Source organism: Callospermophilus lateralis, unplaced genomic scaffold, assembly GCF_048772815.1.
Source record: "Callospermophilus lateralis isolate mCalLat2 unplaced genomic scaffold, mCalLat2.hap1 Scaffold_6843, whole genome shotgun sequence".
NCBI lineage: Eukaryota > Metazoa > Chordata > Mammalia > Rodentia > Sciuridae > Callospermophilus > Callospermophilus lateralis.
The window spans coordinates 60,905-72,376 of NW_027515027.1; the positions used below are offsets into that span (position 1 = coordinate 60,905).

Consider the following 11,472-nt stretch of genomic DNA (forward strand, 5'->3'; position numbering starts at 1 on the left):
GATGGGTGGATGATGGGTGGATGGGTGGATGGATGGATGGGTGGATGATGGGTGGATTGATAGGTGGATGGGTGGATGGATGGATGGGTGGATTGATAGGTGGATGGGTGGATGGATGGATGGGTGGATGATGGGTGGATGGATGGTGGGCATGAATGGATTGATGGATGGTTAAATTGATGGTTGGTAGATAAATAGATGAATGGATGGACAGATGGATGGAGAAATGAGAACATGGATGGGTGGACAGATGGGTGGTTGGGTGAATGGATGGGCAAACGGTAGGTGAATGGTGGATGGACGGACGACTGGCCAGGCTGTTCGCTGCTCGCTGGGCTGATAAATGCGTGCCTGGGGGAAAGGTGAACAGAGGGGCCGGGCAGACTGATGGACGAATGGGTGGGTGGGCGAGTGGATAGATGAAGGGACGGTCCATCGTCCATCTCCCGTGGCCATTACTCTCCTCGGCTGCAGAGCCCGCGTAGAGATACCTACTTCCATGCCACGTGCTGGGCCAGGACGCCCACCCCTACCTCTGCCAGGTTTCCCCCAACCCCGGGGATCGGGAGTTGGGTAGAGAAGGCAATGGGCACACTCGGGCCTCGCTCCTGGTCATTGGTGGATGTCCACCCTGGCCCAGGGAAGGCTTCCCAGTCCTTCCTAGTCCCCACCCGGTCCCCGTGGTCCATCCAGCTACAGATCCACCCATGGAGCTGTGGGGACCCCCGGGAAAATCCCAGTGCTGACATTGCGGCGCCCAAGCCGGGGGACCCTTCATGCGTTGGAACTAAGCCAACCGCGTGCGCGGGGGGGAGGCTCCCCCTTTGAAGCGGCCGAGGGAGGAACCGAGTCCATCAACCAACAGGGGCCGCAGGAAACACCTCACTTCTCTGGCGGGTGGCGGGGTGGCGGGGTGGCGGGTGGCGTGACAGACCGCGGCCCCGGGGAAGGGGGAAGTGCGGCTGAGTCACCTCTGAAAGGGGCCCCACCTGGGCGCGGAACTCTCTGCAGATTCTCCCCCCGACTCTTCAGAAAGCGCGGGTCCCCTCTGCTTCCTGCTTGTCCCCAAGAGTCCCCCCCCTCCTCGCTTCTTCCTGGCCCTTCTTGGTCTCTGCAGTTTGCTTCCAAGAATTGATCTGCAGATGATGCACTTTTTTTTTTGTTTTTGTTTTTCTTTTTGGCTTGGGTTTGGGGGAGGTGACCCCCAGACAGATGCGATTTCACGTCCTCACCTTTGCCATCGGTGGCTGGTTGAAGCTGTGGGTAACGATCCCAGAGATTTGGGCCCCCGCACTGGCTGATATATATATATATATATTTTTTTTTTTTTCCTTTTTTGGTACCAGGGATTGGACTCAGGGGCCCTCCACCCCTGACCCCCTTCCCCAGACCTATTTTGCATTTTATTTAGAGACAGGGTCTCCCTGAGTTGCTCAGGGCCTCCCTTTGGCGGAGGCTGGCTTTGAACTCACGATCCTCCTGCCTCGGCCTCCGGAACCATGGGGATGGCAGGCGTGGGCCACGGCGCCCGGCCCCGGTGGCTGACCTTAAGATGCATCTTTCCCCTAAAGCGAACCTGCAGCCGTAGGCCACGTGGTTCCTGATTTCTTTGCAGCTCATGGGTCATCTCAGGGACGCCCCGATCTTCCGCCAGCCAGATGGAGGCGGACAGGTGTGCCTATATATCTGCACAGAGGCTTCCAGCCCACCCACCTTGCATACCTCTGGGGGCTAATGCGTGCACGTACCGTCTGTGCAACTCTGTGTGCCCTGTACGGGGGCAGTTCTGCAGGACGGGTGCCGGCCGAGCGGTGGCTGAGTCAAAAGTGGCCTCTGAGTATTGAGAATGGTAATTAACAGGCCGAACGGAGCTTGGGACTTTCCCCGGCAAAAGTGGGACTGATCCGCGCACCCACCGCCCGGAGACGGCAGATTCGTCCTGATGGTAATTCAGAGTGGTCACTGCCGTGACACTTCTGTGCCCCCTCTCTGTCTGTCTTGCTGAGGAGGATAGACAGACGGGTGCATCGGAAGCTCCGGGATGGGTGGGGAATACTCTAGCAGCGGGTGAGGTGCACAGGGTGACTGTCGCCTGCAGGGCAAGGTCCTCAGGAAACCACCGGTGTCTCTGCTGATGATGGCCACCACCTGCTCCCTCCGTGCATCAGGGTCGCGGGTGCCACCTAGTGGGAGGGAGCCGTTCTGGGGAAAGAGACAGGGACCCAGAGACAGGGCCCATGGTTAGGGAGGCCCAGGCTGCAGGAGTGAAGTGGATGGATGGGCGGGTGGGTGGATGGATGACTGCAGTCTCCCTCTGCCGGGGTTGGGGGAGCCTGTTCCGCGGTCCCTGGATGTCCCTTGGGGACGTCCTTCTGATTTCTTAGTTCTGAGTTCTAGACCCTCTTGGGGAGGCTGGCGGGGGAGGCGCTCACCTGATTAGGTCAGGCCCACCGAGGGCAAACCCTCCTCTCACTAGCTAGAGGTCGCCTGCTTGAACACCTTCATGGCACACGGGGATATCCCATTTTACTCAGCTCTCCCCGAGGGGACCCCATGAGCTATGTACATGCCACCTCTAGGTGCCGGCTGGTGACCAGGGAACCCACCCGTCTCACTTGTTAATTTGCTTTGCAAACGCGTCACACAGCTGAGCGCACCGGCAGCCTCTAAATTCAGCAGCTCCTGGGGTGGGGGAGACGTGCAGCCCAGAGACGTGCAAGGCAGCCTGACGCAAACACTGGGGACGTTGGAAGTCAGGGCGCGACGCCTTTGAACAGGTGGCCAAGGTACGGTGACGTCATTGGGGAACCTTGTGACAGATCTGGGGCAGGGTCCCCCCGCGGCTTGCCAAGAATCGGGCAGATGGTCAGAGCTTCCCAGCCCACAGTGCAGTCACCACCAAAGAAAGTCCTTGACATGAGACATACTCATCAGGAAGGGGTGAGGGACATGCGTCAGGGATCGGTCCCATCCGCTAATCCCATTATCGAGTCACCGAATTATGGCAGGGACTTTCCGTATGGGACGTCAGTATCTCAGACACCGTGAGCCACCGTGTTCTGGGGTTTTCTTAGAGTAGCCGTGCGGGTTGGGTGGACGTGAGATCGCGCACTATTTATCTTATGTGTCACTAAGGACACATAAGGATTTTCTTGGGCAGTTTTATCCCAGGGAACTCACGCACACCATGTTAATCAGATTTATCAGGAACGGTCACGTCGTGCACTTGACTCTGCTGCAGAAACGGATCCCGGGGAACTCACACACACACACACACACACACACCCGGTTAGTACGTTGCCTGTCACAAACGACTGTGTCCCGGCATTTTGTCATACTACAGAGTTCATCCCAGGGAGCTGTGCACACGGTGGCCCCACGACGGGCCATGCACCCAGGTATCAGGGAATCCTGTTGGGGTCACATTCGGGGACTGTACCGAGAGCACGTCATCAGCTGAGAAGTGCACGAGGACATTCCGGACCGTGGCACTGCCTTGCGTGGGACTTAGGCCTACTCTGTCGCAGTGCACGACCACGTCGCACGTGCTGTGCAGCTTTACTATGTCCCCGAGGACTGTGGCCTGGGATTCACATGTCCTAGGTGAGTCTGTCACCCCACTAACCACCGTAGTCTTGATCCCCCTGTAGGGGAGGACTGCATGGCATTCATACGTATCGTGTTGGCCTGTCACCCATCGGTGACAATGACACAGGCCCATTACCTGGATCGCCTGCCGTGCATTAGCCTATGACCTGTCACTCACAACCCTGCTACTTTATTTCCCTGTGGGATTTACAGATGCAGCGTGCACGGTTCCACACCAAGGATCCATTGCACGGGGGCTGCAGAGCTGCGTCTGGACCCCGGCGACAGGCCACCCCCCCCCCCCCCCCCCCCCGGACTCTGGCCCAGCTACAGGTGGCCGCGTGGGGGCGGGGCGGACGCGCGCACGCGCAGGGCAGCCTCCGGCTCCCCGGAAGTCCCGCCCCTCAGGGGCGGTGCCAGGGCGCCGAGGCGCAGCCTGGGGCCGCCGCGCGTCCGCTTCCGCGAGTCCCGCTCCGGAAGCGGAAGTGCGTCACAGGGGGCGGGCGGCGGCGGCGGCGGGTCGCGTCAGGGGCGCCTCCGGCGGACGGTGGCGGCGCCGGGCGGGGAGGCAGTGCCTGCCCGGAGCCGTCGGGGAACGGCGGGAACGCGGGCCAGCGGCGGCGGCGAGCCGGGACGCAGGCGGAGCCCCGCGCCGGTGAGTGAGCGGCGCTCTGGCGCCGGCCCAGCCGCCCCAACCGCCGCCCTGGGAGGGCCGGGCCGGCGGCGGGGGCGGGGCCTGGCGACGGGGTGGGGCGGGGCCTGGCGGTGGGCGGGGCCTGGCGGCGGGGCGGGGCCTGGCGGCGGGGCGGGGCCTGGCGGCGGGGCGGGGCCTGGACGGGGCAGGTACCTGGTCGCTCCGGGAAGGAGGTGCGGAGCCGCTCCGGGGCCGGGTCGGTGGGCTTTGGGGGCCCGCGGGGGCGTGGGGGCGACTCCGGCGCCGGGCGGGTGGAGGGTGGCCGTGGCCAACGGCTGCGGGGGTTGGGGGCTCGCGACCCGGGGCGCCGGGGGGCGGTGCCCGGAGGGTGGGGGCTGGGGCTGGCCCCGGTGACGGCGGCCGGGTCGCTCGGGGGCCGCGGGCCGAGCCGCTGCCCTGCACGGCGCTGCCAGGGCTGGGGACGTGGGGGCCACTGGGTGCGGAGGTCCGCGGTGTCCAGCTGTACTGGGCCCCCTGCGGGGCTGGGGTCATGGGAGGGAGGGGCTCTAGGGACCGCCGGGGTCTGGGGCGGCACGACAGAAGGGTGGTCGTCCCCGGGAGGCCGGGGGCGGGGTACTGGCAGGTGGCAGAGCTGCCCTGGTTCCGGGTCAGTCGCCTGGTGCTGCCCTGCAGTCCTGCGGGAGGGTCACAGGCTTCTGTCCAGACACCCACACATGTCCTCCTCCTGGCCCAGGTGGTGTCCCCTGCAATGGGACCCTGCATCTTGGCCTCAGGCGATGGAGGGCAGGCCGTGTCCTGTGCCTCAGGGCCCAGCGGGGAGCTTGCAGGTGAAGGTGGTGGGTGGCCGTCCACCTGCAGCAGTTCCAGCTGACCGGCAGAGCGGGGCAGGGTGGTTGGGAGGCGCCGGCCAGGTCCCAGTCCGGGCTCTGGAGAGGCCCTGTGGTCTCTGGCGTCGGTGCTGGCCTGCCCACAGTGAGCCCTCAGGGTCGGTTTTTTCCTGTGACTTCTCTGTCACCAAACCACATACAGGGCCACAGCAGGGCCACCTCCTTCCCAGGGGCGGGAGCCCAGGGCTCTCTCCCTTCCCCTGGTGTCCTCTGCACCTTCTCGTGGAGTCGGCCTGTCCGGCTTGCCCCGACCTGCTGCGCCCGGGTCTGGGGGACTGGTCATGTTCATCCTGGGGAGCTGGGGCGGGTGTCCAGTCCTGGAGGCCGTGGGTCCTCCCTTTCCTGGAGAGCCTCTGTCGGCCACTGTCTTCCCCTTCGGGTCCCACTCTTGGGGACTAAGTAAACACGCAAGTCGATCTCAGCAGAGGAAGGCCCCTGACCAGGGAGGCCGCGGTCTCTGCTCCCTGGGCTCAAGTTCTGAATTGAGCGCTGGGTCCCCTGGGCCCTGGCCTTGCCCTGACCGTGCGCTCTGTGTTTCAGGCCCAAGGTCCCGGCTATGGCCGCGGCTACCATCGTGCACGACACGTCTGAGGCCGTGGAGCTGTGCCCCTCCTACGGCCTGTACCTCAAGCCCATCACCAAGATGACCATCAGCGTGGCCCTGCCGCAGCTCAAGCAGCCGGGCAAGTCCATCTCCAACTGGGAGGTGATGGAGCGGCTCAAGGGCATGGTGCAGCACCACCAGTTCTCGACGCTGCGCATCTCCAAGAGCACCATGGACTTCATCCGCTTCGAGGGCGAGGTGGAGAACCGCAGCCTGGTGCGGTCCTTCCTGGCCTGCCTGGACGGCAAGACCATCAAGCTCAGCGGCTTCTCGGACATCCTCAAGGTGCGCGCCGCCGAGTTCAAGGTCGACTTCCCCACGCGCCACGACTGGGACTCCTTCTTCCGCGACGCCAAGGACATGAACGAGACGCTGCCCGGGGAGCGGCCGGACACCATCCACCTGGAGGGGCTGCCCTGCAAGTGGTTCGCGCACAAGGAGTCGGGCTCGGAGAAGCCGAGCGAGGAGGTGCTGGTGAAGGTGTTCGAGAAGTTCGGGGAGATCCGCAACGTGGACATCCCCATGCTGGACCCCTACCGGGAGGAGATGACCGGCCGCAACTTCCACACCTTCAGCTTCGGGGGCCACCTCAACTTCGAGGCCTACGTGCAGTACCGCGAGTACGCGGGCTTCATCCAGGCCATGAGCGCGCTGCGCGGCATGAAGCTCATGTTCAAGGGCGACGACGGCAAGGCCGTGGCCTGCAACATCAAGGTGGGCGCCCGCGGGGCCGGGTGGCCGGGGAGGGGTCCGGCCAGCGGTGGCTTCTGCTGCCTCCGGGAGCGGGGGTCCAGCACGGGGGCCATGCAGCGGGACTGAACCGGGAAACCGGGCAGCCTGCTGCTCCAGGGGTCCCTCAGACCGGGTTCCGGCCGGGACACCCCGGACTCCGGACGCGCCCCAGAGCAGGGCTTTGGTGACGGTGCTCGCACGAGGCCCGCTGGGCGGCTGTGCTGAAGGGGAGGGCGGCCGGCCAGGGAGGGGGTGCCACGGTGCCCGCGAGCTGGTCCGCAGGCCCCGGGCGCAGGCGCAGAGGCTCGGTGGGCGGCCGGCCCAGGGCTGGGGCTTCCTGGGGCCGCGCTGCTTCGCGTAGGGACAGCACCGCGGGGTGGCGCCCCCGTGGCCAGGGCAGCAGGTGCCTGCGGAGACCGCCACGGCCCGTGTCCTGCTTCAAGGTCTCCTTCGACTCCACCAAGCACCTGAGCGACGCCTCCATCAAGAAGCGGCAGCTGGAGCGGCAGAAGCTGCAGGAGCTGGAGCGGCAGCGCGAGGCGCAGAAGCGCCGCGAGAAGGAGGCGGAGGAGCGGCAGCGCGCCGAGGAGAGGTACCGCGGGCCCCGAGCGTGCGCGTGCGCGGTGGCTGTGCGTGAGCACGTGCCTGAGCGTGGCCCACCGTGTGGCCCACCGTGTGCGAGCGCCTGCCCCTGCCCTGCCCCGCCCCTGGTGGCCAGCGCCCCGTGGGAGGGACGTCTGCGGAACCGCGGGCTGTGCCTGCTGAGGCTGGGACCCTGCTGCGGCCCAGAACCAGCGCGTGCCGTGGTGGAGGCGCGGGTGCCACCAGAGGGGGGTGACGTTGGCCACGGAGCAGGCGTTGGGGTCTCTGGCCGTGGTGGAGGTGACAGGGCGACCCCGTCAGGGCCGCCTGCCGCTGTGGCTCAGCACTGCCCGCGACGTGGGCGCAGTTCCGTGCAGCTCGGGCGGAGACAGGTCCACTGCGAACCACGAGCTGCGGTTTCTCTGCCGCGTGTCCGCCCTCCCCCCGCCACTCTGCTGGCCCTTGAGCGCGCTGCCCACGAGGTGGGGCTCTACCCCGTCGTAGAGCACTATTCCCCTTGTTTCTCAGGTGCGCGCGGGCTGTGCGTGCGTGGGTGTGAGTGTGCGATGCCGCACGTGTGCCCAGCGGCCCCAGCGCTGGGCTCCACAGTGGGTCCGTCCTGTGTTACCCAGGGGCCTTGCGCCGCCCCCCAGCCTTGTGGAGGAGCCCCGTGGGCGGAGGCGACAACGCAGGGGGAGGGTGGCCGCAGTGCGCTTGGGCCCAGCTGTCCTTGGCGGAGCCGGAGTTGAGTGACAGGTGGTGACGGGGCCTGGCGTCCTGCATCTGGGACAGAGCCTGGAGGCAGGCAGGGGCCCGGGTGGGCAGCAGTACCACAGGCTCTCCTCTCCTGTGCCCCAGCCAGCGGCTTGTTCTTGGAGGCGGAGGCTGTGGTCCTGGCCACTGGCCTCCCCGTGGGGCAGGAGGTCCCAGGTGGTCCGGAAAGCAGGTCTGATGTGTCCTGACCAGAGCTGGGCCTCCGTCCCCACACCAGACGGGGGCCTGGGGAGATGGCCGTGTCACGGCCTTGCAAGGCCGACAGCCCGGTGTGGGGGGTGTCCGTTTGGGGGACAGGAGGCCAGAGGGCAAAGGGCGCCCTGTGGAGCCCGGCTGGGGAGAGGCAGGCCAGGCAGAGGGGCGAGCTGGCCTGGGGGGCGCAGAGCACCCCCATGGCCTCTCCTCTGGCGACCAGTGGGGCCCACGGTGGGAGTCAGGTTCCAACAAGGAGTGAGACTTGCTGCTCGCTTGGGGACAGGCTTGGGGACCTTGCAGACAGCAGCCGTCCGCAGGACCTCCAGGGGCTGCGGTGACCCTGCCCCGCCTCAGCCCCGTGGCCTGGGACCTCTGGGTGTGATGGCTCCCTGCGGCTGCTCTTGCCCTGCGTCCCTCCGGGCCTCTGCTGTGTCCACCCCTTGCTGGGAGCGGGAGTCTGCTCGGCTCCGGGGGCCTGTCTCCCTGCTCTGCCACCTCTCTGGGCTGGGGGCACTCAGTGGGTCCCCTCTCTTGGCCTGTGGACAGCCCACCTGGGCCAGGCGGGACAAGCTGGTCGTCTGTCGTTCCTCCCGCGTCCTCTGGGGAGCCCGCGTCCCTCTGCACCTGATCCTGCTCTCGGGGGACAGGGTCCTGGTGGCCCCGCCGGCCGTGGCTCTGGGGAGTCGCTGTGGGGACCGCCAGGGTCTCGGGGGTCCCGCAGGACAGCCTGTGGGGAGCCCTCTGCTCCCAGCAGCCCCCTGGGTTCTGCCTGGCTGAGGCCAGGGGCCTCCTGCAGGGTCCCCATCCCCAGGGCCATGGAAAGCAGGGCTCCGAGGGCTGCCCCAGGGCCTGGCTGACCGGCTGTGGGCTGCTGGGGCGGGTGGCTGCACCGCTGGCCGGGGTTCAGGTGCAGTTTGATGCAGTCTCCTCCGCTGTCACTCGGGGGTCTCCTGGGGTGTTGGGGGTCCTGCCCCGTCTGTTGCTCCTGGGCTGCCCGGGGGCTGCCGCCTCTGCCCGAGCCCAGGAGACAGGGAGCTGCGTCTCCACAGCGCAAACCTGTGCTTTTGCTGGACGGCTGCGGTGGGGCGCCCCTGTGGTCTTGGTGGCCACCTGGTACTGGCCGAGGCGGGCTTGCGCCTCACTTCTCTTTGGACCCTCTGTCTCGTTTTCGTGGTGGCCGAGAGCCCGTGCGGAGGTGGCCCTGTTTCAGAGGGCGCCGCCGCAGTGAGCGGCTGGCCCGGGCCAGGGTGCCCCTGTGGGTGGGCGGGGCCTCCCCTTGCCAGGCTGGGTGCGCCCTCCCCAGCCCCCCGCTCCCGGGGTCCCTGGTGGGCGGGGTCCCCGGGGTGTCCCCGCCTCGCCCCTGCTCGGGGTGTGTGCGGCGGCCCCAGCAGCCCCCGCTCCCCGCAGGAAGCAGAAGGCGCTGGAGGAGCTGGAGCGCGAGCGCAAGCGGGAGGAGAAGCTGCGCAAGCGCGAGCAGAAGCAGCGGGAGCGCGAGTCGCGGCGCAGCCAGAAGAAGCTGGAGAAGCTGCAGGCGGAGGAGCAGCGGCAGCTGCAGGAGAAGATCCGCCTGGAGGAGCGCAAGCTGCTGCTGGCGCAGCGCAACCTGCAGTCGCTCCGCCTGGTCGCCGAGCTGCTGAGCAGGGCCAAGGTACCGTGCGGGCGGGCGGCTGCGCCGACCTGGGGGCGGGGTCCTCCCCCCTGGCCGCAGCGGCCATGCCCTGGGACCCAGCCGTGCCCGGAGAGCCCTGCCTGTGGCCGGCCCTGGGAGGGGCGCAGGGCCGCGCTGGCCTTCAAGGCTGGTCTGTGCGCTGGGCTCGGGGTGTGGCCTGCTGACGGCGGCTGGCCCCTCGTGCCCCTCCGGCGGTGCCCTGTGCCCGCTGACCGCGCCCACGTGGGGAGGAGGCCGAGCACACTGTAGGAGGGGCGCCTGCTGCAGCCCGCGACCCTGGGCGGGACGACAGCTGCCGGTGGCCCAGCCTTGCGGCGCCCCTGCCGAGGCCGGTGAGTCCGGCCGCGCTGAGCGCGCTCAGGGCCGTGGTCCAGCTCCGGGAGCGGCCGGGAGGCTAGGCGCCGGCTTGGACTGGCCTGGCGGGCGGCGGCCTGGCCAGGTGTAGTGTCTTCAATATTCACCATGGGGCAGCTCGGCCCGTCCATGGTGAATATTGAAGACACTAACCCAGGCCAGGCCGCCGCCCGCCAGGCCAGTCCAGCCGGCCGCCTAGCCTCCCGGCTCCGCTCCCGCGGTGGTCACCGCTTGCGCCCTAACCGCAGGCTTGTTGGGGCGCCTGGGGCGCTGGGCGAGGCCCAGACCAACTGCCCGGGGCGGCCAGACCGCTGTCCCCGGGAGCCGGGATGGTCAGGCGCCTCACCTCTGCAGGCCCAGGCCCCGGTGGCGTCCTGGGTGGCGTCCTGGGCTCCTGGCCCAGGCGCCAGGCAGGCCTTCCAGCTCCCCGCTGAGGCCGCGTGGCTTGCAGCCCCTGAGCCGTGCCCCTCCCCTCGCAGGCCGCCAAGCTGCAGGAGGCCGAGCAGCAGGAGGAGCGGCGGCGGCTGCAGCAGCAGGAGGAGCGGCGGCGGCTGCAGGAGGCCGAGCTGCGGCGCGTGGAGGAGGAGAAGGAGCGCGCGCTGGGCCTGCAGCGCAGGGAGCGGGAGCTGCGGGAGCGCCTGCTCAGCATCCTGCTCAGCCGCAAGACGGACGACGCGCGGCCGCACGAGGACCTGCTGCAGCCCGTGCTGGACATCCTGCAGACCGTGTCCTCCGGCGGCGTGGGCGCCGCCTCGCTGCACCCGCTCCTGGGCCAGCCGGCCCCCGGGACCCCCAAGGAGACCCCGCCGCGCCCCGAGGCCGATGGCGCCCCCCGGAGCGTGAACGGGAACGCGGCCGAGGAGGCCCCGGGCCAGGAGGGCGGCTCGCCCGAGAAGAGTGCGCGGGCGTGCTCTCGTGCATCCCCGACAACGCGCAGCCGCCCAGGGGGGGCCCCGCCTGCGGCGAGCAGAGCCTGGCCAAGAGGGAGGCGCACTCCGAGCAGGACAAGTGCAACCGCGAGCCCAGCAGGGGCCGCGGCAGGGCCAGCCGCGAGGGCAGCGCCGAGGACCGCCACGCGCGCGAGAGGAGCCGGGCCCGGCGCACGGGCAGCCGAGAGGACGGGCGGCCGCGCCAGGAGCGGCGCTCCCACAAGAAGCACAAGGACAAGGACAAGGACGGCAGCCCGCGGCGCAGCGCCAGCCCGCGGAGGTCGCACAGCCAGGACAGGCGAGGCCGCAGGGAGCGCAGCCGGCAGCGCCGGGGCAGCGCCAGCCGGAAGCGCAGCCGCCACCGCCGCCGCAGCCCGCGCTCGCGCTCGCCCAGCCGGCACCGCAGCGCCTGGAACAGGTAGTGAAGGGCGCCGCGTCCAGGGCCAGGACCCGCCCGCTCCGCGCTCCGCCCCCCGCGCACCGCCACGCCGCCTCCCGCAGCC

At 68.3% G+C, this 11,472-nt stretch overlaps 1 protein-coding gene across 1 annotated transcript; it reads left to right on the top strand.

The window, feature by feature from the left end:
- The first annotated feature begins 4,097 nt into the window (after positions 1-4,097).
- Akap17a (A-kinase anchoring protein 17A) lies at positions 4,098-11,472 on the top strand. Its single transcript, XM_077108420.1, is given in 6 exon segments — positions 4,098-4,243; positions 5,671-6,448; positions 6,910-7,058; positions 9,425-9,665; positions 10,520-10,934; positions 10,937-11,472. Coding segments are annotated over 5 exon segments (2,022 nt in total). The 5' UTR covers positions 4,098-4,243; positions 5,671-5,686; the 3' UTR covers positions 11,392-11,472.